At 27.7% G+C, this 26133-nt stretch overlaps 2 protein-coding genes across 5 annotated transcripts; both read left to right on the top strand.

The window, feature by feature from the left end:
• Positions 1 to 1915: 1915 nt before the first annotated feature.
• LOC145187712 (uncharacterized) lies at positions 1916 to 22220 on the top strand. Of its 3 annotated transcripts, XM_090100242.1 has the most exons (35): positions 1916 to 2187; positions 2269 to 2310; positions 2871 to 2950; positions 3066 to 3160; positions 4667 to 4777; positions 6952 to 7028; positions 8795 to 8825; positions 10344 to 10397; positions 10555 to 10602; positions 10740 to 10826; positions 10907 to 10954; positions 11162 to 11209; positions 11562 to 11678; positions 11984 to 12019; positions 12352 to 12444; positions 13147 to 13188; positions 13302 to 13343; positions 13496 to 13537; positions 13800 to 14132; positions 14207 to 14269; positions 14536 to 14628; positions 14714 to 14830; positions 15470 to 15591; positions 15749 to 15878; positions 17139 to 17261; positions 17341 to 18239; positions 18343 to 18759; positions 18971 to 19098; positions 19384 to 19644; positions 19752 to 19933; positions 20116 to 20214; positions 20321 to 20410; positions 20800 to 20848; positions 21698 to 21744; positions 21845 to 22220. In XM_090100242.1, the coding sequence occupies exons 2-35, from the start codon at positions 2270 to 2272 to the stop codon at positions 21914 to 21916; spliced, it is 4317 nt and encodes a 1438-aa protein (XP_089956368.1). In that variant the 5' UTR covers positions 1916 to 2187; position 2269; the 3' UTR covers positions 21917 to 22220. The 3 variants fall into 3 exon arrangements, with proteins under 3 accessions (XP_089956368.1, XP_089956366.1, XP_089956369.1); XM_090100240.1 differs by having other exon boundaries at positions 2132 to 2310; XM_090100243.1 differs by lacking the exons at positions 1916 to 2187; positions 2269 to 2310; positions 2871 to 2950; ... (17 more) ...; positions 14536 to 14628; positions 14714 to 14830 and adding an exon at positions 14900 to 15254.
• Positions 22163 to 24653, top strand: LOC145187952 (mitochondrial inner membrane protease subunit 1-like). 2 transcript variants are annotated; one of them, XR_016456350.1, is made up of 6 exons: positions 22163 to 22401; positions 22545 to 22636; positions 22852 to 22921; positions 23004 to 23085; positions 24207 to 24317; positions 24436 to 24653. XR_016456350.1 is itself a non-coding variant. In XM_090100244.1 (6 exons), exons 1-6 carry the CDS (start codon positions 22291 to 22293, stop codon positions 24469 to 24471), a joined length of 483 nt encoding a protein of 160 aa, XP_089956370.1. In that variant the 5' UTR covers positions 22163 to 22290; the 3' UTR covers positions 24472 to 24653. The 2 variants fall into 2 exon arrangements, 1 of the variants encoding a protein (XP_089956370.1); XM_090100244.1 differs by having other exon boundaries at positions 23023 to 23085.
• The last annotated feature ends 1480 nt before the right edge of the window (positions 24654 to 26133 follow it).

The following is a 26133-nucleotide window of genomic DNA, read 5'->3' as shown; positions in this document are numbered from 1 at the left end:
TTTCAATTTCACATTAAGGATAAACTAGTATGTCTCATTATGTCTCGTTATGTCCCGTTAAAAGATGTAAATTCCGGGAAATTGTAAAGCTCCTATTTTGTCCGGGACATCTCGTCTCGTCTCGGTATCGTCTTGGATTTCGAGTGAAAATTGAAAATTGTCTCGATATTTATCGCTAATCGGGACAAAGCACTGATCTCTGTAATAACTGGATAGCGCATCTCTAACATCAAAATTGACGCCAAAATCGCCATATTGGAAAGCTCCAGAACGCTGAAATCTGATATGTGAATTTAAAGCGATAAGCCGAAAAACAGAACTTAAAGCTTACGGGATTTAATTTTTTGGGGCTTTCCAATATGGGATTTTGGAGTCAAAAGTTTAGAAGTTTTGCTCGGAGTTGCGCTATCCAGTTATTATAGAGATCAGTGGGACAAAGCTTTTAGGATCGTCTCGTCTTGTCTCGATTAAAAAAAATAACGAGACGCAGACCCTTAATAGAAAGTAGTCTTCTTTGTATGGCATCACTTATATATTATTCATGTCTTGAAACCACTATTGATAAAAAAAAACATGTTGCGGGAACGTTTTTTCAAACTTAGGTTTTGAAGGTAAGGATTCCTAAGTGGAAGAATACTTCCAATTTGTATAAAACTTCCAAGATAGATTTAAAAAGGGACGAGGAATCAAACGGAGTGTGGACCTTTTTAATATTTATACATAACTGTTTAGTTTTAAGCGTTTACAAACTTTAAGAGTGGTTTTTTTTATAGAAAAAAGACTTTCTTTTTTAAAGGTCCATGTGGAAAAGGCAAGTGTAGCCTTTCCTCTATTTATAACAAGTATTTATTTATGTTTTCTTGGAGAAATGATACTTAGAATTTATATGTAGAAATTATGTATGTTAAGCCTTTTTTCCTTCGCGAATTTTATAACGTGTTTTGTTTTGATTTTTGCGTTTGTTTGGTATATTAAATTTTTGTGAATTCGTAATGCACTGACGTTTTATAATGTTTTCTTTTCACTTTCTTATCTAAAGCTTAATTAGAAACTTAAAAAGTAGTTAAATTATTCTCCAAATAATTGTAAACCATTCAGTCTGTAAAATAGATGATTCTGGATAATCCAGACAGATGAAAAAAAAAATGACGGCATTTAATTTTCTTATAGTTGTTGGATCACTGTGGACAATTTTTAAGCCAAATTCAATAACGCTTCAAAAGATATTCAAATGGTAATATGACCCAAAAATACTCTCTTTTTTGGTTTTTTATATACCCAATTTTCTATACCTAATGTCTAAACCTTCTGTCAAGAAAGGACCAATTTTTTCAATATAAAAAACTCAATAACTTTGGATTCGCTTAACTTCTAAAGCTAAATGACCCCTCATTTTTTAAGTTTTCTCAAGCTTTATGCAATACTATTAATTATATAACAAAATATGAACTATAAAAAACTCTTCTTGAATGGCTACCCCAATCACAACCACTACCACTACTACTGCTACTACCACTACCACTACCACTGCTTACTACCACTACTTACTACCACTACTACCACAATTACCACAACCACAACCACTAATATATATATATATATATATATATATATATATATATATATATATATATATATATATATATATATATATATATATACACACACACACACAAAACCTTTTATTTTACTTGAGCTAATATTAAATTACTGGAAAAAAAGTATCATCTACTGGAAATTAAGTTAATTTCATGCGATTTATTTACTTTCCGGAGATTAATTATTTTCTACTGAAAATAAAATAATTTACTTAACTACTAAAAATAATGTGTTTTTTTTTTATTGGAATTGTTGAAAAGTGAAACCAGGAAAAAAGCTATTTTTTACTGATCATTTAAACTTAGCGTCAAACAACACAATGAGGAAGTTAAACAAAATAGATATAGTAAAGTTTTAAAAAATTACATTCATGCTAAAGTACATGTAAGTGTTAAAATATACTATTTGTATTACTAAATGATTTTTGAGAACGGTATATACTATAAAATCATTTATTAAAAGCCTTTATTTTCAATTAGAACCTAAAGCAAACTTTACCCATAACTCTTTGTAATGTTTTGATTTTTTTTTGAGCGAAAATATTTGAAATTCAAAACAAGTTTCGCGGCATGAAATTAACTTGGACAGGTCGGGGTTTTAAGCAAATGAGCATTTTTTGATTAATTGATCAAGTAATGTTTTTTGTTCTACAATTTGCTTCTTTAATAGAATGCAGGATGAACTAACGTTTCCTATCGATTTCAACCAGAGGTAAATTTTTTTCTTTCTGTTTTATATAACTTTTGTAAATGATGTACAGCTAAACTTCAGCTACAAGATCTATAAACAGTTCTTACTTTTTCTAAGTAGAATGGTTTTGCGTTCTTTAGCACTTCTAACAATAACGAAATTCATTAAATAGTAGTTATCAAGTTATTCACCAGAAATTCATTTTGTTGTCCTGTGAATAGTTTTGTTGGAGTTTATAATTAAGCCCATATTAGGAATAATGTAAAATCATACAAATTAATCTAGAGTTTATAAAATACTGTATTTTTTCTTTTAGTTTTTAAAATTATACTGTTTTTACTAAGTGAGCACTTTTTTAAAATTGTATCTGTTAACATTTATTTGGAATATATGCATGTGTCAAATTGATGGTTGCAATTAAGTATTTTATATTGTAGTGATACAGCATAACTCTTTAAATGCACAGATTATGAGAAACAAAAATAAGATAAATTGATTGTCTAAAATGATTTTAATAACTCTTGTGTGAAAGAAGATTTCTACATGCATGTTCACTACCTTTTTTTTTTTTTTTTTTTTAGATTACAGCATTCAGAGTTATTTGAAGAATCTACAAATGATTCTACAATTGAATTTAAATTACAATCAAAACAAATAGGAAGTAAAGTGATATTCTGCCTCTTTTTTTTGATTTTTTGATTTTATTTACTTATTTAAATATTTGCTATAAAACACAAATAGAAATGTTGGGAAATGTCATGCTTTTTTTATTTTAGCACCAACTGGAAATGATTCAGCAGTTAAAGCAGCTAATGATTTATCTACAGAGAAAAATCTAAATAGAGTTACAACCATAAGAGAACAGGATGATGTATGAGTAAAATTAAAAATAAAATTATTATAATGTAATCTATGTTACATGATTATAATATATTATAATGTATTAATATGATAGTATAACATTATATTGCTAGTAAAAATTAAAATATTCAGATATTGTCTGAGACAACCTCTAGTCCTGTTACGATTATTCACATAAACTTGTGCAAGAATTCTTAAAAATTTTCCATAATTGAAGGATGTCAACTGAAAAAAATTTCTTGTACTCAATTGAAGAGACAAATGTGTAAATTAACTTTTTTTGAATGTTTATTGAAATCTTTATGTAAATACTTTATTCCAGCGTAAATCCATTTTGAACACAATCAACAGTCATTTCAGTGAGGTGTACTTTTTATTACAGTGAGGTGTACTTTATATTTCATTGAGAATCTGATCAGTTAAATTATAAAATACAAAAAATTACCTAAAGAGTTGACATGGCTTTTCTTCATCACTACATAAATATAATGATATAAATATAGTGATGAAGGAAAGCCATGTCAACTCTTTAGGTAATTTCTTGTACTTAAGAGGATTTCCAGATTTTTTAAATTATGCTTTTGATTGCTTGTTTTCTTCTGTTATTTTACAAATTAACCAATAATTGAGTTTAGGCAAGGTTCAAAAAAAAATCATTCACCACGTTTTAGTATTGTATTAAGAACATGATGCTACCATTCAATCTAAAGAGGTTTTTCTAATCCAAGCTCAACAAATACTTTTGTAGTGGACAATTTCAGTGTCTTTGACAGTGAAAATAATATAAAAATTTTTTTAAAGAATTTAATTTTTTGTTATTAAAGTCAAGAAACTTTTTGGTTTCATTTTTATAATGTTCCTTAAGAATGTAAGAAAATGAAATTATTATTTAAAAAAATAGAACATTGACTTACAGATTGGTATATATGTAAACTGTCCACAAAAACTAAGAGAACATGTTAAAATATATAAAATCATTGTAATGCATTATTCAATAGTATGATTTCAATACAAAAAATATAGCCGTTGATTTAGCAAAAATACAGCCCATGCATCTATTCTATTTGAGTTATATATTGGCACAGCAATATAACTGGAGTACTTTTCTTTGGTCCTGTACCTAATGCTTGGTTTCAACAATTCTTCTAGATTTATGTCTATTAACTAGTGAGAAGAAAACAAGGTTATAATCCATGTTTATTAAGAAATGGTATATCTATTAAAGATTGTTGAGTTAAAATTGTTTTATTTTAAACAATTTTTTGTTTTAAACATTTTTGTTCCCTGGAAAAGCATGTTCTTTCAAAGCTCCCTTAGTTTTGAAGGACAGTGTATGTATGTATGTATGTATGTATGTATGTATGTATGTATGTATGTATGTATGTATGTATGTATGTATGTATGTATGTATGTAATTGGTAAATATTCTTATACATTTATCTATATATCTATATATATTTATGCCTATATATTTATATATCTATATTTATCTATGCATTTATTTATATTTATTTAGTTGATCAGAGAACTGAAAAAAGAATGCTTTGGTTTAAAGATGAGAATTTTTTACATGGAAGAGCGACTTCATGATACATTTGATACCTCAACTGGTGATATTATTAAAAAGGTATGAAATATTATTATATTTTATTTCCTAAAAATATTGTAGAATCTGCAATTTGATTTTTTTAAAGTTAAATTTCTGTAATTTTTTACGCAAAAGGAAAGATGATGATTTTTTCACATTTTTATGAATACAAAACCATAAACAAACAGAAAAACAACATGTCTTTTTGAGACACTGTTTTGCTATTTGATCAACTTTAGTTGAACCTGTTCTTAGCTGTATTAGATTGCTTCTGGAACTTCATACTGATTGCATTACAAAAAATGAAAATTTTTAATTTTTCAAATTGTCTACTAAATAAAATTTTTTCTTGTGATTCAGTAAAGCTGGGTACAAACCAAAGAAGGACATGAGCCTTCAAAACTTAGTCTAGATACTCTTTAGTGTCTATTCTCAAGCATTTCTTAAGAAACCCAGGTAGCATTTTCTCTTAAAGAGACAATTAGTCTAAAAACCATAACCTGTACTGTATGCTTAAATCTTTGGATTGATCTGATAGCATCAGGATTTCATTTATATTGTCCTTGATGATAAAATGTCAGTTCAGCTGTTGCTGGTTGTATCATCTGTGAAATATATTAAGTCCATGAATACAAAAGGTTTCCTTACTGATCCTGGCTTATGCTTGATGTATTTTTGTTTTTTTAAACTGTTTTTTGGCTCTGTAAATTAAACTTAAATAATACTATTGTATGAAGTGTTCTTTCTTTATCTTTGGAAATGGTGTTTCTTCATGGAGCAAATCAATTATCTCTTCACATTTTGTAAGTTTAAAATAGCAAAGAATATGTTTGCAAATTTACTTTCTTTTAAATGTGTAATAGGCATGTAATTTGTCCAGTGCATATTGCTATATGTCATACTGGACTTAAGTATTGTAAAAATATAAAAAAGTGTAAAAATAAGTTAGTATAAAAAAATTTAGTTTTAAAAAAATCAGATTTAACTTAATTATTTTTTCTGTGATTTTATCTTTCATTAAATTTTATTTGTATTCAATTAAAATATTTCCTTTAAAATTGTTCAATATTCATAGAGATTGATTTTTTAAACAATTCTAAGAGTTTTTTTAATACAGATATACAAGTTGGCAAGTTTTATAAAAATCAACTTGTTAGAAGTAAATTAAAACATTGTAATTAATTTTAAAATTTAGAGAATATTAAATTTCAGTAAAATATATTTTTTGCTGAATACATCATAAGAATATTGAAGCCACCAATTCTAAAGTAAATGGTTTAACTTAAAAATTTAATTGTAGTTGTTGATCATAAGAAAAAACTTTATGGTCAGTTTTGTCTTTGATTCATGGACTCTGAGTTTTTCTATAAGATTTTTAAATATCCCTATAATTGTTCGTAAGAGCTAATTTTCCCAATGTATTGAGTGTCTAAAGACTGGGGTATTTTTTAAGCTGACAGAACTCTGTTATATATAATTATCACATATCAGTTTCTTACTGATGTTCTTATGCAGTACTTATAAACATTACATAAATCCTTTAGTGTTCCTCTTTCTCTCCTTGCATATTAGGAAATTTATAAGCACTTAGCCCAATAAAAACACTTTGTAGGATGAAAGAAGCCATGTTTAAGAGTCTAGAAATGAAAATTTTAAAATTAAGCTACTATGTTTGCAGAAACATATTTTTAGCAATAGTGACTCTAAAACCCATGTTAAATCCTTTTTATCAATAAAAATGGGTTTTAATAAAATTTAAAGCAGTTTTCTTGAATAGTTGCTGAATAATGGGTTTTAAAAATCAAGTTTTTCTAATGCCTAACAGAGTCTTTCCAATTTTGAGTCAAAATATGCTCTCACAATTGAATTGAACCTCTAAATCTGTCAATAATTCAATAAATTTGGAAAGCATACTTTGTTAATGGCTGTGAAATGCCCCTATTACTTCAATGAAGTAACTATAAAAGTAAAAATACTTTCAAGATTTACTTGGGTCCAAATAAATGCTCATTTATATCCCATAAACGAATGAAATAAAACCTTTCCCAATTCAACACAGGAGACTTGGTTCTTTTTTTTATTAATTTTTGTTTTTGACTTCATGGCTAATGATTTCATGAAACTCATAAAAGCCATATAAAGTTGCATTTTAAGGTATACAGATAAACAAATAATTTTTATCATTATTTTTTTTTTCTTTGCTTTTATTGTAGAATGTTGAGCTTAAAGTTCGGATTGAAGAACTTAAACAAGAAAATAATATAAAGAGCGAGCTGCTTGCTAAAGCTTCGTAAGTGTTTATTTCTAAGGTGTACTTCTTCACTTTTTTAAGTTAGTAATATCTTTTTAATATGCAAATAAAAGTAAACTTTTACTTCTTTTTGATTCTTTTTTTTTATTCAAAAAAGACTTTGACAAAGATTCATTAAGGTTTTAATGTTTAAAAAAGCAGCATTTATAAATAAATGTCAAATGAGTGATGATTTTTTAAAATCAATTTGAGGATTGAAAGATCACCTAGAAATGCTAGGTGTAAAAACTAAAAAAAAGTGAATATTATATTATATTACATTGTAACTGAATATTATATATTTTTTATGATTTTTCACATAAGGTGGACATTTCCTCAACAGTTTTTTAGTTACAATTTTATTGAATGTTTTGTAAGAAGTTTGAGGTATTTTATGTAGAGTGAGACAATCAGCTTTATTGTTATTTTCATAGGTGATGCAGCAAAAGCGCATTTTCATAGGTGATGCAGAAAAAGTGCATTTGACACAAGTAGTAGCTACACAGCTAATAAGTTTTTAATACAGTCACTCATATTTTTTAAGTTTAAAGTTTCTGAACCCCTAGTTATGTAACAGAAATAATTTGGGCCAACTATAAAAATAATTGAGACTAAGTATGAGCCAAATTAAATAATATTTAAAGCTGGCTCAACCAAATGTTAGTTTTGTTAGATATTAACATCAATGAAGGGCTGTAAAAATTTTAATATTATAAAAAATATAGTTTTTTTAAATAAATAGATAACATTTCAATACTCTATTTAGTATTAATGTTCTGTACCAAAAAATAACTAAAAATAAAATAATAAAGTTAAAAGTTAAAGTTTGCCATGATTTAAATATGTATTATCCATTTTTCAATAATTTAATAAATGTATTTAAATAGATTCATAATTTGTTGTCTTTTTCAGTAAATAGCAAATAATACTAATAATTTTATATAATTAACACAAGCACCTCTTAACCACTTTATCTTACATTTAAATAAATCTTGTGCAAGTTGTTTGCAGCCATTTTGCTTTTTAACTTTCTTTTTTACAGATTTTTTTTATAAATGATTGGAATATTGGGTATTTATCTAAAAGATAAAAATCATTCCCTAGCACTTTCCATAGGTTTAGAGACCTCAAGCTCAGTGAAAATCTTTGCTCTAGGTATATATCCAAGATATATTCAGTATTTTGATTCTGTGAAAAAAGTATTTTTGGAACGCCCTAATATACATACACTCATGAATACACATGCACGCATGCACAACAAGCACACACCTCAGAAGGAATGTTAGTAACAAACATTCTTTCTGAGGTTTTTTGTTCTTAAAAATTATGGAACACTCTGCAAAAGGCTTTCTTATGAACCTTGTATTTACCAAAAGATCTTCTGGCTGTTATAGCTTTATGGTAAAGAATGCTGTTCAGCTACTGAAGAGTTTTGCTTTAGAACTTTAGGAAAGATACTGCAATTGCATGTCATAGTTAACATTTTTTTTGTTAAATATGCAACATTTGTAGTGGGAGAAAAAATCAAGACTGCAAATTAGATGCTAATTCATTATTTGTAATCTATCATTTTAATGTTAAAATGTTTTTATACATATTAATGTCAGTTATTTTAAATTTGTGTATTGTTTTATTTAAAAAAAAACTGACATTTTTTATTCTAGTTAAAAAATCTTTTTACTAATTCTTTTAAATACCATGTTAATATTGTCATTTCATTCTAATATTTAATTACATATTGGAATTTTCAAATATTCTTTTTTTAGATTTGCAATGGATCAATTAACTGCTGCAAAAGTTGGTTCTAATTTTTATTATTTTATAATCTTAACAAATATAGTGAAATTATTTCAATATATTGCAACTGCATTTTTGTAGGTTTTTTCTTTTTATTTGTTTCAACTACAAATTTCAAAAAAAAAAAAATTTTAAGAACATTTTGTTTTTTTAAATATCTTATAATTAATAATCTAACTTTTAGATAAAAGGTATATGAAGATCATATTAAATGCTTTATTGAGACCATTCCACACATAAGTTTGCATGAGTTGCCCTTTCATTCATTTGATAAAGTTCATCTTTAATTGTCTTTTCTTTGCTGCTTATCTCAAGTTCCAATAACTTTTTCTAAGGAAAAAAAAACAACAGATTTGTTACTTTAAAATTTGCTTTATTTTTTCCCTCATGCATGCATACATACATACATACATACATACATACATACATACATACATACATACATACATACATACATACATACATACATACATACATACATACATACATACATACATACATACATACATGCATGCATGCATACATACATACATACATACATACATACATACTTACATACACACATGCATGCATGCATGCAAAGTTCTGTTTACAAAATTAAAGAGGATCACTGCTTCAATTCTGAATAGAATCCTTTAAATATATGCTAAATCCTTCTTTAACTTGTTTTGAAATATCTGGAAGTTGGTTGGACTTAGAATTCCCTTGTGCATCACATACTTTCTTGAACATTGAACCAAAGACTGTCCCTGTTATCATTCGTATCTTGAATTTTGCCCTGGAGTTCTTTAGCACTCTTGTTGTTGTTGTTTTTGTCTGAATTGATTCCACAAATAACACAGCTTTGTTGTTGGTTTTGTCAGAATTGATTCCACAAATAACTCAGCTTTGTTGTTGGTTTTGTCAGAATTTATTCCACAAAATGCTCAGCTTTGTTTGTTTCTGCATCCAAGAATAAATAGTACTTAAATCTTGGATCAACAAACGTAGCTGCTAACAGGTGATCCATGGTCAGATCAAATCTAGTCTGAAGTTGCTTCAGAAGTTCGTCACAAAGTTGTTGAAGACCTGGAGAAGATTTGGACTTAAGGTCCTCCTTTAATGTAAAAATGCAAGGAAAAATTAATTTTATGCTGACATTTGAATCAACACTTAAAACTGTAGTTGCTTCTGCTGTTGGTTTCATGATGGGAAGAGTTGCTTTCAGTTGATCTTGCAGTGTTTGAGTACAAGGCTTTGGTGGATTTCTTGCGTATTACTTTTTTGCACCACAAAGTGGGAAATTTAAAAAAAAATTTTGGATAGTTGCACATTAAAGCAAAATTCCAAGTCAATATTTTTAATGTTTTATTTTTATTTATTTTTATTTATTTATTTATTTTTTTGGTAAACATTTTTTGTAATTGGTCATAACTTGTGGAATGACCCAAAATATTTTATTTTGGTTCTCAGTATTGAAAGTTAAAAGATGTAAATAACAATAACCCCTAATGATGTGTGTTTGGTAACCTCTTCTAGATGCAAGATGAAAAAACAGAGTCAACAAAAAGTACCTTGGAGAAAAAAACGAAGGTTGGTTATTATTTCCTCATTAGAGTTTTTATACAAATTTTTATTCTGATACAACTATCTCATGATAAGATATTTTTTCTCTCCTTAGCTTTATTTGTATGGAGTAAGTCTTTGTCTAAATGAATTCATAATTTAATTTGAAGATTTTTTTCATTAGGAAATTGAAAAGCTTAGAAAAGATTGCGCTGTTACCAAAGAAAAATTAGTAAGTGCAAAAGAGAGCGGTTTCTAAAATATTTTATAGTTCTTTACATTTTTTACAATAATGAAAAGGTTTGTTCTTTACAAGCCAATTTTTTTTAATCCATAACCCACAATATTTAAAACAATGTTTGTATATAGATTGCTACTCAAAATCAGCTACAAGAAAGAGACAACAAGGTGGAGAAACTACAAAAAGCACTTGATGATATTTCAGATGGTTTTGAGGTAGTGTGTGTATTTAATGATTGATGGTTGAAGCTGTTTGTAAATGTGAAAAGTAAATTTTACAGTTTTTTCTCTAAAAGGCATTAAAAGCAAAGAAAAGAGATGACGAGGAGGTGCTCAAGTCTATGGTTTGCACTTTTGAAATCTTTAAAAATTTATTTATGCAAAACTTTTGATGACAAATTTGCGTATTATTTCTTTATGATATAGTGTTTTGATTTTTTAATTTTATAATTTTTTAATGCTAAAGATTTTTCTGCATTTTTCTTTACTGTGATAGACTTTTTTTAAATATATATTTGTAATAATATTACAATTAATGTTTATAATGTCAGGTCAAAGAACTGGAAGAGACAATTGCAGATAAAGAGAATATCATTGATGTAATAAATTAAAATGTTTGAATTAATTTTCAAAAAATATTTGCAAAAGATAATTAGCATTTAATATAACAATCTAGTATCCTGTTTGAACAATTTTATTTTTTATAATCATCTGGGCCTGCTTTTTTTTTTAACCATAGATTTTGAATAGTCATTTGTTGAATTTGTTCTTAATGAACCTTAAAGATAAAATAACACTTCCAAATCTCTTTGAACCCCCCCCCCCTTCCCTTTTCAGCAAACATACCTTTTCAGCCTGTAATTAATTCAAGAGTGTAAAATAATAGTTCTTATTACTTTATTATAGTTTTTTTTCATGCCTATTATTTCTTCATGGTTTATTTTATAAAAGGATTTAAAGTTGAAAATGGCTGCCATAGAAAAAGATAAAAATGTATTAGAGATAACATTAAGTGAGAAAGAAATTGAGAAAGAGAAATGCATCAAGATGTTTCAAGAGCAGATAGTGGTAAATTACTTTATAATTTTTTATTATATTTACTCCAAAAAAAATTCTCTTAACTTAAATATGAGCTGAAAGAATATTTTATGTTAAGTTTCTCTGGCTTTATTTTTTAGAACAAAGGATTTTAACATAATCATAAGCATGACTGCATATTTTTTTTTGTTGTAACAAGATATTGTATTTTTAAACTTTGTTTTATTAAGTACATTCTTTATCCTTTTTAACCTTGATTAGTATGGCTGGGCTTTGCTCATGTTTAATTTACTTTTTTGTTGTTTTTTTTTTTTTTTTGTTGTTTTTTTTTTTAGCAACTGCATGCAAGTCTTGAGGGAAAAAACAAAGAAGTAATTTTTTTTAATTTTTATTTTGAAAAGTTTGAAAACTTTCTTTCCTTCCTTTTCCAAAGACAGCATGTATAAGTAGTAAATTATTTGGAAATGAAACAAATAGTTTACTTTAAGAATGCAATTTTGTTTTATGATTTAAGTGCTAAACCTCTTACAGCTACTCTGTAAAACTTCTGTTTATAATATTTAACAAGAATCTTTCAATTTACAAAGTGAAAATGGTTTCCCATTTTAGATTAACAAACCTGGAGTTGTCTTTAGACTTGACATTGCACTCTATAAAGCAAATTTTAAAGTAACAAATCTGTTGTGTTTTTTTTTTTCCTTAGAAAAAGTTATTGGAACTTGAGGTAAGCAGCAAAGAAAAGACAATTAAAGATGAACTTTATCAAATGAATGAAAGAACAACTCATGACCTAAATGTAAGAACAGTTATTAAAGAATTTTCTGCTATTTATGAACCTATAAATGTTATGAGAAAAGCTACAGGGCTCAAGTACTTAGTGACTTAATTAAATTAGCTAGATGACATACTTTGCTTTTATCCAGCAGGGGAGAGTAGGGGAATTGTGCCATGGTGGGACAATTTTATTTAGTGATCTTTTTTTTAAAAAAAAAGGTTATAATTCAGCTTCAGTTGTTGAATGTAAAAATTGATAAAATATTAGTAATAAAAAAGCAAATGGCTTATTGATGACTATAGTGACAATAGAATAGAAAGACCATAATGGCAAACAGTAGATTGTTATTTGCTGCAGCTGAAATGAACAATTAATTGCATTTTTCTTTGAAATATACATTTCACTTATTTTTTGAGTTTATTACATTAGTTGTTTTTTTTTCTTCCTTTGGGGTTTATTTTCATGTTTTGTTAAAAGTAAAAAATAAAAATGATTAATACAGTTCAAAGTAGCGTCAAATCACTTATGCCATTTTCTTAATAGTTTAGGAAAAGAAAATAGAGAAGTAGTTTGTTTTCTTCTCTATTTTCTTTTCCTAAACTATTAAGAAAATGGTTGTATGCTAAATATAAATTCAGTGTTTAAAAAATGATTCAGTTGTGGCAACCCATCATAAAAATAAATTGTTTGTAAAATATTGAATCATGATTTTATTCTTTACAGAAGATAAATTTACTACTTGAAGCAAAAGACAAAGACCTAAAGGTATGTTTGTTTTAATGCTCTTAATTGATTTCTTTGATGTAATAGATTTGTTGTGTTTAATATTTTTCATATTTAATAGTATACTTTTCTTTTATTTATTTTTTTCTTTTTAGATTGCTAATAAACAAATTCAAATTAACGAAGAGGAAATCAAAGTATTTTTCTGAAAAATATATAAAATAGAAAGTTATAGTAGATTTGATTCTTTTTCTCTGTCTTACTTTTAGTAAATATTGCGTATCCTTATAACTGGTAATGATCAAAAAAAAGATGTTCTGTAATTGAACTTCAATTTGATATTTTACAGGTGCTCCATTTGCAGCTTGATACTAAAAACAAAGATTTTACGGTTTGTAACTACATTTCACATTTTGGTATAAGTTAAACAACTGAATGTATTATGGATTTTTTCATAATACATAATGTTTGCTTATGCTTTTCAAATTTGCTTATGCTTTTCTGGAAGGATTTAAAACATTTATAAAACATTTTTTTATTGATTTTTTTTTTTCTTTTTTTTTTCATTTGTTTATGCAGATATATAAGGGAATGGTATGTAATATATTGAATTAAAAAAAAACATTTTTTACATATTTTAACTCTCCTTTTAGTTGCTACACAACAGCAAGTTAGAATTAGAATTTTTACTTGATGAAAATAAGCGAAAGCTTGCAGAAGAGCAAAAGAAGGGCGAAGAACGATTTGCTGAAGAAATAGCAAAACTCAAAGTAAAGAAAACAAAAACAGATTTATCAAGACACCTAAAAATCACTGAGCTGGAATCATTGTGTCAAAAGCTTGATAAAGAAAAGGTTCAACTGGAACTCAATTATCAGAAGAAGAAAAAGGAGCTTGAAGATTTTCAAGAACTTTCAAACAAACAAAAGAATCAACTAGAACTCAAATGGGAGAACAAACTCAAACAAGAACAAGATTTGCAAAAAGTGAGTATTTTACAAAAGATATTTTCTTGATATTTATCATGGTGTTTAAACTATTAAGAAAATCTTTTTATTAGAACCTTCAAGAATGTATCAAAGAACTAACTGAGAAGATCAATGCTCGTGACCAAGAAATTCTAGTAAGGGTGTAAATTAGTAGTAAACTTTTATGACAAATCTTTATATTAGTTATTGTTATTCATCTTTGTGATGCTTAGTATGGGTAATATTCTCTTATTCTTTTCACTATGGTTTTGTTACTCTTTTATTATTGTTACTATTTGTATTTATTTAAGGTTTTTTTTTACACAAAATGCTAAATAAAAATGCTTTAAATATTAATGTTAAAAATAAAAAAAATTGTTCTTATTTAATAGTTTGGTTATATTCAAGTTTTGTATTACAGAACTTTAAGGAATTGCAGGAAGCTGATGCAGAAAAGAAAAGCTATTTAAATGGTCTTAATCAACATTTTGTTACTGCAAAAGACCAATTAAAGGCACGTTTTTAACATTCTTTCTTACTTCTATTTTCTAAAAAACTTTCTTCAATTTTCTTAACACTTCAATATTTTATTTTTACAGAAGGTGAACAAACAACTTGTTGAAATGAAAAAGAAATATGAAAACACTGAAGAAAATCTCAAAGGAAAATTAAAGGAAAAAGAAATATTATTAGGTGAAATGCAGCGAAGAAAGCCAGTAAGTTATTTATTTGTCATTTTAAGTGGATGCATGTTTAATTACTGCTGTTGTACAAAGCTTGTTATTACCAGGTTTGACTTATATTATTAATCAAACATAACAGCAGTTATGTTAGCTCTGAAATTATTTTCCAAAAAGTGTTGTTTTTTTTTTTGTTTTTTTTCCTTCATGTTTGAAGAGCAAGATGCTTTGTTAAACCGATTTGAGTTATAATAATAAAGTGCAAAGTAGACATTCCAAGAGGTGTTATTTTACAGTATCAAAAAGCTTGACAATTTACAATTAAATTACATAACAGATATTCATTGATATCAATAGGCAATCTCTTGATTGGTGAATTCTTAACCTTTCCAGTCATTTCCTTAACAAGACAATGCAAATATTGATCAAATTCAAGATTGTGAACATATTGTTTTGTCAGGTTGTTTTTGAACCTGCTTTATCATTGGTTTATCACAATAACTGTTTTAATATAACTATCACAATTGCCATTTTAGTTGTAGCAATCACTATGTAATCATTACCTTTTTTTACTCTATTTTTTGGGTAATTTAAACATGTACATAAATAAGATTAAAGATTTTATTTAAATGATGAGTTAGAATAGACTATTAATTATGGATTAATTTATTTTAGGTAAGAAAATTAAGTGGTTCTCTAATTGAAAAACTTGAATCTTTGTTCAATATAACAGAGGAAGAGAAGCAAAAGTATATGCAGCTTAACCTAAAGCTATTAAACAATCAGCATCCTGACAGGTATCATAATACTTTAATGTTTTTATGAGTTTTTTTGTTTTTGTTTTAGATTATTGAAAACCTTTTGAGCCTCCTGAATCCTCCTTAAACTGTTTCAAAAAGCCACAAAAAAATGATTAAAATTTCTAAATAAATTCTGTTGCATTTGTTTTTACAGCCAGTTAAATCTACTGGAACATGAACTATCTGAAGTTGAATTCATGCGTAAAAAACTACTTGATCATTTTCGGGCTCTTTTACATGAATATCCTCTAAATGACAATCACCAAGAGACTGAGTATTTGCAGGTTATTTTTATTACTTGTCTCTATAAAAGTGCTATTTTACATTCAGGTGACAGAGCATATTTGGTTATAGGCATGTAATGAATCTAGACAAGCATTCTCTAAAACGTTTTTAATATTAGAATGAATGATTCATAAGCTGTCAACTATCTTCAAATGTTGTTGTCTACAGTAAACTCTTGCATATCTCTGAAGCTTTTTTTTTCAATGAAATTTTGAGAAAGCAATCTGTTCGCTTTCAATTTTATTAAATTATGATGTCACAAGTTGCTTCATAAGCTTTGCTGGGCTAATGAAAATTGCTCTAAAAGTTCTATTCAACCCCCTTAAAGATTTTATAAGGTTTTACTTAGTTGTAGATTATTTTCATAATCATCCAATAAATCATCAATTGTGTAATTTATGTTTGTATTGATCCCTGTATTATGCTAGCCATATGTTATTAGGTTGCCTAAAAAAATTTTTTTTTGAAAAAGCTCTTAAAACTCAAAAAGCTTCCGTAAAAAAAACTTTTGAACAGTATTTAGATTTTCCCCAAGCTAAATTTTTTAAGTTTGTTTTTAACATTGGGGGACCTCTAAATATTAGTCTGGTTGTGAACCAGAATATTATTAGATGGTTAAATTATTTGAATTTTAACTGTCTATGCATCTTGAAGCCACTAAAAAAACAAAGAGCCATTAAAAGTCTTCCAAATTTGCTGTATACTGGAATGGGGTGTTGAAACCGTAGGCTTTAAAACAGTTATAAATGATTCCGGGTTTTAATCTGGTCTTATTCAATCTTTTTCAAGGTTGTAAAATATTCTCTAAAAAACAGTAGCTGTGTGATTGATAACCCTGAGTGTAGAGTTATATTTGTTAATATAATCAGCAAGACAATTATTGTTGCACGTGTTAATAATGAGTTGCTTTGTGCTTATAAATCAATCTATAAAACTGAACCTCTAAAAAGCTGATCTTTTTTGTGAGGTATTTAAGTAGTTTCATTTGCATTTGGTTTTCATTGCGTTTGGTGAAGGAACTCATCATTTTATTGAACTCATTTAAATACTTCAAATTTAATTTCTTTTAAAGTGCTATTTAATGTAATGCTTGTTCTTCACAAATTTTGTTATGTAAAGAAATCACACTATGCCTAACACTAATAATTTTATTTTAAAATTTAAAATATTATTTCATATATCTGAATAATAAGTAAAAATGAAATGAGACAATTTTACTAATATTAATTTTAAAATTTTTTTAATAATAATTGTTTTAGTCATTTGAAGAAAGTGATTCCCTTAATGGGTTGGTTCAATTAACCCCAACACAAGTCTCCCAGCGTGAGCAAATCCTTGAAGCTATTTTGTTGAACAAAGAGAATGAACTTGATAAAAAAAAGGTAATTCTTTACTATTTAAAACTTCAACTTATTTTGTATTTTTGTTTTATTATTTTGAATTTTGAAAATTTTCATTTAGAACATGATTAATATTCTTGAGAATGAAAAGAGCAACTTATTGTGTGAACTTGGGAAGCTGAAGGAGCTCACAGAGAATAGTGGTTTAATCAATCTAAAAGAAAACTTTGAAAAGTCACAGGCATTAATTATTGAACTCAAAAATCAACTAACTGCTGATCAGGCAAACTCTCTTGATGAAAAAGAACATTTAAAAAATGATGTGCGAGAACTATGTAACATCAACAAAAGATTACGAAAAAAAATTAAAGATGTGTCACAAAAGCATCAACAGTTGATGCATGAAAATCTTGCCTTGCTTGAAGTTCAGAGTAAATCTGAACAACAGATTCAAATTGTTAATGAAAAAATTTCTTCTGAGCTATCTCTTAATAAAAAACTAGAAAATGAACTTGATATAATGAAAAACAATTTTCACATCTGCTCAGAACAGTTGCATAGTTATGAAAATTTAAACAGGCGTATGCAGCAGCAGTTAGATGATCAAAAGAAGGCTTATGAAATACAGTTGAAAGTTTTAACCACCGAGCTTTTACAACTGCAAAGTAATATGAAAATAATGGATGAATCTGCACAATTAAAAGGACCAGCTGTTTTAAGTTTTGAATTTGTTATTAATGAATTAAAGGCAAAGATATCAGCGAGCAATCGTGAAATTGATTGTCTTTCTAAAGAATTAGAAAAAAAGTCTTGTTTATTAAGTGATAACAGTCTTCAGAAATTAAATGCTACAATCACAACATTAAACTCACATATAAATTCTTTAAAAGCAGAACTTTTAAAGGCAAGTGCTGAGCATCATGAATTCTTACATTTGCAAGAAGAAATAAAAACTTTGAAGGAGTCAAAGTTAGCTTTAGAGAAGCATAAAGTTGAACCCATCAATGAACATGTAGTAATGTAAGTGTGGTGTTACAATGAAAATCATTTTTATTTTTTCCTATTTTGACCATTATATTTTAAAAATTTAGGTGTTTTGTGAAGGGATTCTTTTGTGTTATAGAAATGAAAAAGATGCAATGTTAAAAAATGTGAGCAGTCAGCAGCTAGAGGAATTGATAAAATCTTTTTCCCCAGTGCACACAAGTTCTAAAGAGAATCTTTTACCTTCTGATGGTTTTTCTCAGACCGAAAATAGTGTATTGCTACCAATAGATAACACCATTGCTCTTCATATTGAAGAAATGCAGAAACTTCAGAAACAGTTGGAGGCTGCAATCCAGAATAATGATGCTTTGAGGCAAAAATTTGAAGACCGTTTATCTTTAGTAGAAAAAGAAGCTATTTCTCTTAATGATCCTCAGCTTCGAGTATCATTAGTACGAGAAAATGATGGTATGCGTGCAAGGATTTATGAACTTGATCAACTGTGTAAACAAATGAAAGCAGAAGTTAATGGGTTACAAATAGAGTTAAATCAGTAAGTTCAAATTTTTTTTTTCATTTTCTTTTAGTTTTTTTTTTTAATTAAAGAATTATCTAATTTAAAAAAAAAAGAAATTTTGATTAGAAATATTTTCTCACTTTTATTCTTTTTAAAATCAATTTTTTTTTTGTTCTGGGTATCTTATGACATAAAAGTTAAACAAATGAAATGTTTTTAAAAAATAATTGGTGGGTTTCTATTATAGCAGCAAGAATGAGAATAAGCGTTTGCACGCTCAAATTCATGATCTAAATGAACTCACCTTCACACTCAGAAGTGAAATGCAAGTGTATGACTGCCTTGTACAAAAAGCTGGCTTTGATAAATTTAACAGTAATAGTTTTATTTTTATATCAGATACAATCTTAAACTTACAATATCTGGTTATTAAAAAAATTTCAAATTAAATATGTTCTTTAGCATACTTTAGTAAGCTTTCTCTAATTAGTAAATTTAGTTTAGCTAGATTTATTTAAATTGGATTTATTTTCTATTTGATTCATTATTTATTTAAAGTTGTTGTACTAAGTGTGAGCAAACACTAAAGACATTTAAAGATTTTCACAATAGTTTAACGTTTTGGATGGAAAGTTTTTTGTAATATTCTCTTGACTCTAGGAACAGCAGATTTGGAGAAGGAGCTTATGATAGTGTTGCTTGAAGAAATTAGAGATTTAAGAGAACAGCTTAAACTTATTGTTACAGTGAATAACCAACTACGTGTTAAATTGGAAGAAAAACTTGGAAAACCTTTATCCAATTTTTCTTTTGATGAAATAGAGTCATCTGCACGTCGTGCATTGTTTAGTGGCAAAAGTTCAATGATATACAATAAAGATCAAGAATTTGCATCAGTTAACGAAACTCCTACTAAAGATGGTGATCAATATTTTCAAGAGTTTTTTATTTTTTAGTTGTTTATGCGATGTTAAAAATAAAATTTCTATTTCTCTTAAAAATTCTTATTTTAACTAATTTGTTTTTAGATATATCCTTGCAACTTCCAAAATGCAACCAAAACAACATAATTAGTGATGTAGAATTTAACCATCAAAACTTGCTGAAGAAACTTATAAATAACTTGCTTACTTTGTCTGTAAATATTGAAATCAAACTTACAGCACTTGATGAAAAAACCAAGCTTACAGCAGATGAAAAAACAGCTTCAGTGAGCTCAATTAATAGTCTTCTCCGTTTTAACTTTGTTATTTGAAAGTTTTTGATGTTCTTTTGATTATTTCGGTTGATATTTGCAGGTTTTGCAGGTTCATAATTTAAACACTCGTGTTGATCACGTTCTAGTTTTAATATTCTAGCTTAATCATATACAAATTCATTTATGATTTACAGGAAATTAGGAAAGATATTATCGAAATCAAAGTCACACTTAAAGAAATCGTGCAAATCATGCATGTTTCTAAAAAATCTAATCAGAACGGCAGCACGGAAGTGAGTAACTTTGAAGGGATATCAAAACTGTTTTTCATTTCTGTTGCTTTTGTTTTTAGTTTTCCTAGTACTCTTAAAACTAATAAACTTTTAAATTGTATCATAGATACTGTCACTGAAAAGTGAGTTAAGAAAGTTGAAGAAAATCTTGAGTTCAAAAGAGAAATTCATTGCTAGAACATTGGACATGATTGAGGTGCAAAGCTGCATTAAATAAAACAATAATTTTTTTTTTGTTTTTTAAAATAAAATAGTATGAAATTTAGAGGTGTCTTACATCACAAGGATAAGAGTTTTACAGGTTTGAAAATGTGCTCTGAACCTAACAGGTAAAGTTAATATAGGTGTCATACGTTACCAAGGTTATGCTTTTAAAGTACTATTGTTCCGTCAAGTAAGTTAATTTATTTAATAATGAGGGTTAATAAAATCACTTGCTTCATGATTCGGTGCAGCGTTTTTATGGTGGTTTATTTTATACAACGTTTTTGATTATAAAGGACTTTTACAAATTTTTATTATGAGAACGCGGTAATTTTGTTTTTTGTTTTATTTTTTTTCTTTTTCGTGTCTTTTTATGTACAGAATAATATTCTATGGAAAGAATCAATGAACCAATCACTTATGAAAAAACGTAGGTTCTTTTTTTTAACAACAATTTTATAAAGCAGACAAATTGCATTTAGTAAAGTATATAATTCATAGTTTTAAGTCATTAACTTTGTTTTAATACTTTTGAAATGTACTTATTTTGTCTTTGTTTCTATCCATAAAGAAGGAGATGTCTTTTTGGGTTTGTTAGCCTACTATCCTTTTAGATGGAGGGAATCATCATTTTTGTTTTTTCCAAAAGGAACTTTTTAAGTACGAATCGTTCTCTTAAATGCTACTATGAACTAAGCGTACTGTAATAAAACTGTTCCATTTTCAAATGAAGAATTTGTTTTTTATAATATATGCTTCTATCAGTTTTCATTAATTATGTACTTTTTTTAAAGTGTGAGCCTTCAATAGCTTTGGAAAATTGAGTTAAAACCCCATTTAATCAATGTTAGTCAAAAATTGCATTAAGCTCTAGCATATATTAAAGCGATAAACTAGCATATTTGCAAGTATATATGTTAAGCGATTTTCTTATGCATTTACAAATCTTATGTTAAGTTTTCTTCTGCATTTACCACGCGTTTTGCTTCATTTGGCTTTTTTTTTTTAAATGTCAGTGAGACAACGAAGTCCATCTTCATTTTTAATAACTGATCATTACAAACTTAAAAAAGGTTACTAAAATCTATTATAGGGTAATCCTGTACGTATAACCCTATGAAATAGATTTTGCTGGTTGTCGCGTCATACAAATCTTTAGGTATAAGTTGTAGTGTGTACGTAAATCAGAAAAAACGAGTGGGATGATGCTTTGCTATGAAATAAGACATTAAAAATTAAGTAACTATACTGCCGTTTATTGAATATTTTTTTCGTTTAGTGATAAAGGCTCGTGACACACTGAAAGCAACGAAGGGGAATTTGCAGGTTAATTTTTGAATTAGGCTTCACTAAATCATTGTTTTGTTTTAAAGAAAAGCTTTTGTTGCAATAGTTTTTTTTTTTTTTTTTTTTTTGCATTTTTTAGATAAAAACAACTTCGAGAGATCAATCTTCCAGCAGTTTGCCATCTCCTCTTACGGAAAATAATCTTTTTTAATTTTTTTTGACGTAACTTATGTTAATATTTATTGCGATTTCCAATTAATAAGATAATTTAATAGTTCAGTTCTTTCAAAAATGGTAAAGTTGTCAAGAAAAACTATTTCGTAGATACTCTATGTGGTTCATGTATATATTTTGAATGAGAAGTTGTTAAATATTACTATAAATTATTTGTACAAAAAATATTTTTTTTTTTTTTTTGTCGTGGGAATTCTATCTATTGATCAGTTAGATCAATGTGTGCGTATTGAAATCATTCCAACCTTCCTATGTAGTGATAAAAATTTTTCTCTGATTTAGTTTTAATTTCTTTTTTTAACTTTATTAACTGTTTAAATAGTATGCTAACATACTATTTCATATTTGGACATGTTAAAAGTGAGTCATGTTCTGAAGAAGAGTTGTTTGCTAGTAGGAACTTCTATTAATGTGTTTTGCTGGGGCCATTGCGCCGTGGAGTATGGCGGTGAATTAACTTTGGTAGGTTTTGAAATAAATTAATTTACGAACCTGGTTGTTTGAAAAATTTGTTGGGTGGTTCCTTTTTTTTTTTTTTTTTTTTTTTTTTACATTAGTATAAGACTATTACCTTACTTTAATGTTTAATTTGATGTTAAACTTAGTTGACAGGCCCTTCCATGCAACCCACTTTTAATAAATACCAAGAGAGTACTATTGTTTTCACGGCACGTTCGAGATGGAGAGGTTTTCGTGTGTAAGTAAAATTTTTCTGAAGTTTTATAAACTTAAATTGGTGTTTTTACCCTATAGAACTTTTTCATTAAGCGTGAAAGGAATAAATCGTGACGATCTGCTAGCAATAATTCAAACCTCCTAATTTCTGATTAGAAAGTTGTTTTTTTTTAATTCTGATAAGTTTAGAATTAATACTCGCAAATTTTCACTCGAGGTGTTAATCTCTTCTCTTAGTGGAGATGTCGTGATTGTCCGAGCTCCTAACAATCCAAAGCAGATGGTTTGTAAAAGAATCGTCGCCGTTGTGAGTTGAAATCTTTTTCTTCTTGATTGTCAAAATTTGTCTTAAAGTTACGTTTCATTTTCCATTTATTCGTGAACTGTAGAAAAACGGGACTTTTACAGGAAAACGAACGAGTTGAACGACCCAATGGAATGTTTAGTGAATCTACTAAACAGTACGTAACGGTACGTCGCAGTGTTTTTTGTTGTTGTTTACGTTATTTTTCAAACAAATTCTTATAGAAATAGAGTCCATAGGGTTTTCCTTTGTTTTTTTTTTTAAATTCAAATAATGGATAAATTTTTGCATTGAATTTCTTAAAGGCGTCTTTCATTTGAAGAAACTTTTCAGTGGAATATACTTAAGGTGGTACATCCCCATTAATTTTGAAATTTTTTAGAAAAAATCAATTTTTTGAAAATTGGTTTTTTAATTTCAAAATTTTTCATAGAACAATATTATTAATTTTTTTTTTAATAAATAAATAAGGAAGTGTGTATAATTATGTGTTTTTTGGCCATAGTAAATTGAGAAGTCCGTAGCAACGCCATAGCAACGCATTTTAAAAACAAAAAATGTAAACTACTTACTAATCATATGATTTAATACGAAAAGGACCCACAATATAATAGTGGAGGTTTTTAATTGGGCTCGTGCTTCTTTTCCTAATATAACGAACTTTTATTTTGTTTTTTGTGTTTTTCTCAAAATGTCATGTTTACCAAATACCTAAATTTTAAAACGCAATATTTTCTGTTTGGGACCATATGCTGACTTGAAATTTTCAGGGTGTTTTTGTTATTAATTGACTTAGGTAATGAACCAAAACTACAAATAAATATGATGTATAAGGATGTTTAAAATCTTTTTTTCTTGCTTTTTTTGTTAACAATTTTGTTAAATATATAGAAAATTATTTTTAAAATGTTTTATGCATCTTTAATGCATGATTTTGGTTCATAACCTCTTCGTACCTTTTAGGAACATAGTGTGAAAATTTCAGAGTTAAAAGATATATAGAACTGGAGATATCTTGTTTTAAATTACACCCATATTTTGGCAATTCGTATGGAATAAGTGAGGCAAAAGTTGAGCAATCGAGATTTCTTATTTAAAAAAAAAAATCAGCATACTTGTTTTAACTTGTGTATTGTAGTTTTAATTTTGTATTGATTATTTTAAGGAAATTTTTTAGAATGGGGGTGTACCACCTTAATAGGTTCTTTTGCTATTTCGTCAAGTTATACTTTTGAGATTTTTTTGTTATTCGTCTGTCGTTGTTTTTAAACGAATAACATTTTTCTAGATTCCAAAAGGTCATGTGTGGTTACTCGGTGATAATATCGATAATTCCACAGACTCAAGGACTTACGGCGCAGTTCCATTGGCTCTTGTTCGCGGCAGGGTCTGTTTTAAGGTACTATTTAAAAAAAATTTTTGGATTTGATGTTTTTGTAATTGATTTGTATTTGGGTTCCACTCAAAAGTTGGATGTTTTAGTGTTAAGTATTTAAACTGTTTTTTTTGTTTTTTAGATTTGGCCGCTCTCGGAATTCGGTGTTGTTAATTGAGCCTTTTTATGCAGTGTAAGAGATCGTTTAATTCGTCAAAACTTCGTGTTGTCAAAGACGCATCGTTACGATCGAGACTTCTTTAGACTGTCCTACTTTAAAAGTATTACAATCAGAATATTGGAGGTTGGAGGGGATGAAATGTAACTTAAAATAGTTTCCTTTGATTAAAAATGATACTAATTGTGTTTTTAGGACTTCTTGTAAGTGGAAATTCGAATTGGTTACTCAAGCTTATGCTTACAATAAGTAAATATCTCAATACGGGCAGAGTGACACAGTAGTAGAAATTTTTAGGTGGTAGTAATAAAGAATGGATCATTTCACCGGGAATCATCGCAGTTTTACGGAAGTTGCAAATACGTGTAACTGATATTTAGCTAAAAGCGCCTACTCAAATTTTTGATTCCGTTTCGTAATTTTATTCGTAAATATTTTTATTAAGTCTAAATCAAAATACACAGGAGTGACAAAAATACACAGGAGTGACAAAATACACAGAGTGACAAAAGAACAAAATCTTATACTGTTTCTCAGCTGGAAACTGCCTGTTGGTAACTCTTCAAGTTCAATAAACAGGGTGGGCATAGAGTTTGTCACTAAAAAGTCTAAACTTCTTGCAAACTTTAACTCTAAGATTTATATTATAATTATTAGTCTAATATATTTGAATTAGTTCTAATATATTATAATTATTAGTCTAAAATATTTTAATTTAGTCTAACAAATTACAGCCGTGTTTTGTCTCAATAATCTACGCAATGCTTTCTTAATAAAACCGATATTTCAATGATGCAAGAAGCTCTTGTATATTTATATGCAAATTTTCGTTTTGTGTATATCACCGAAGTTTTTTTTATATTTTTTCTCTGAGAAATTTTAATGCGTTAGCCATAATTTGACCCATGAAAAAAACCTTCCACTTGACAGCTTTAATGTGTGATTTGTTAAAATCTTTTTCTATTCGCTTCAACAAAAACAGCTGTTTAATTTGTCCTTAAATCCAATTCTGCTCTTCTTCAGATTGATCTGACTTCTCTGTATCTTGCTGGATCTTTTTAGTTAAACTGGCAAATTCATTGTGATCCAAAAGATTTTTCTAGCTCTCTTTAAAAAGTCATATCTCTTACAAAGTTCAATAAGATGGTTCTACTTTTTAAAAAGTGGTTATTGTCATTTTGAACATCTTTTATCTTGTTTCCGTAATGATTATCTTTAACATATGATCACTAAACTTTGTGGACGACCTTAAGAATTTCAATTGGTTCTTTTGCTTCAAGTGCCCTCAATCCGTAATCAATGTATTTATTTAGAAAAGTCAAACAAGAAATAATTTATTTCTTTCTTAACTGAGTATAATTAAAAATAAGTACCTTTTCTGGCCTGATCTAGGAAACTACATTGCGCAAACAGCTTGGTTTAGTACTTTGATAAGAAATTTTTTATTTTAACGTCGTGTACCCATTAGGACTTGTCCACACGATTCCCATCAACAACTATTCAGAAGCGTTGTCCTCACTCTTTGAGAGATTTGTGTTGATAGATTGGGGTCGAATTATTCTTTCTTCATTGTCGTTAACATTTTTGTTGCCATCATTTTTTTTCTAGTCTTCAACTTCATTCCAATTTGTTATCTCCAACTGAAGGAATGAGACACTGAAA

This window comes from Hydra viridissima, unplaced genomic scaffold (genome assembly GCF_058129835.1).
Source record: "Hydra viridissima isolate aposymbiotic clone 2 unplaced genomic scaffold, HvirCarnegie_v1 scaffold_10, whole genome shotgun sequence".
In the NCBI taxonomy this organism is placed as follows: Eukaryota; Metazoa; Cnidaria; class Hydrozoa; order Anthoathecata; family Hydridae; genus Hydra; species Hydra viridissima.
This window is presented reverse-complemented; position numbering and strand designations above follow the sequence as displayed.

Excerpts from the sequence above, each read along its gene's own strand:
- LOC145187952 (XM_090100244.1), top strand. The coding sequence starts at position 22,291 with ATGTTAAAAGTGAGTCATGTTCTGAAGAAGAGTTGTTTGCTAGTAGGA. Across the intron at positions 22,402-22,544 it reads ATGGCGGTGAATTAACTTTG|TTGACAGGCCCTTCCATGCA; the intron begins GTAGGTTTTGAA and ends TGTTAAACTTAG. Across the intron at positions 22,637-22,851 it reads AGATGGAGAGGTTTTCGTGT|TGGAGATGTCGTGATTGTCC; the intron begins GTAAGTAAAATT and ends CTCTTCTCTTAG.
- LOC145187712 (XM_090100242.1), top strand. The coding sequence starts at position 2,270 with ATGCAGGATGAACTAACGTTTCCTATCGATTTCAACCAGAG. Across the intron at positions 11,210-11,561 it reads ATAAAGAGAATATCATTGAT|GATTTAAAGTTGAAAATGGC; the intron begins GTAATAAATTAA and ends ATTTTATAAAAG. Across the intron at positions 14,133-14,206 it reads AAGAACAAGATTTGCAAAAA|AACCTTCAAGAATGTATCAA; the intron begins GTGAGTATTTTA and ends TCTTTTTATTAG.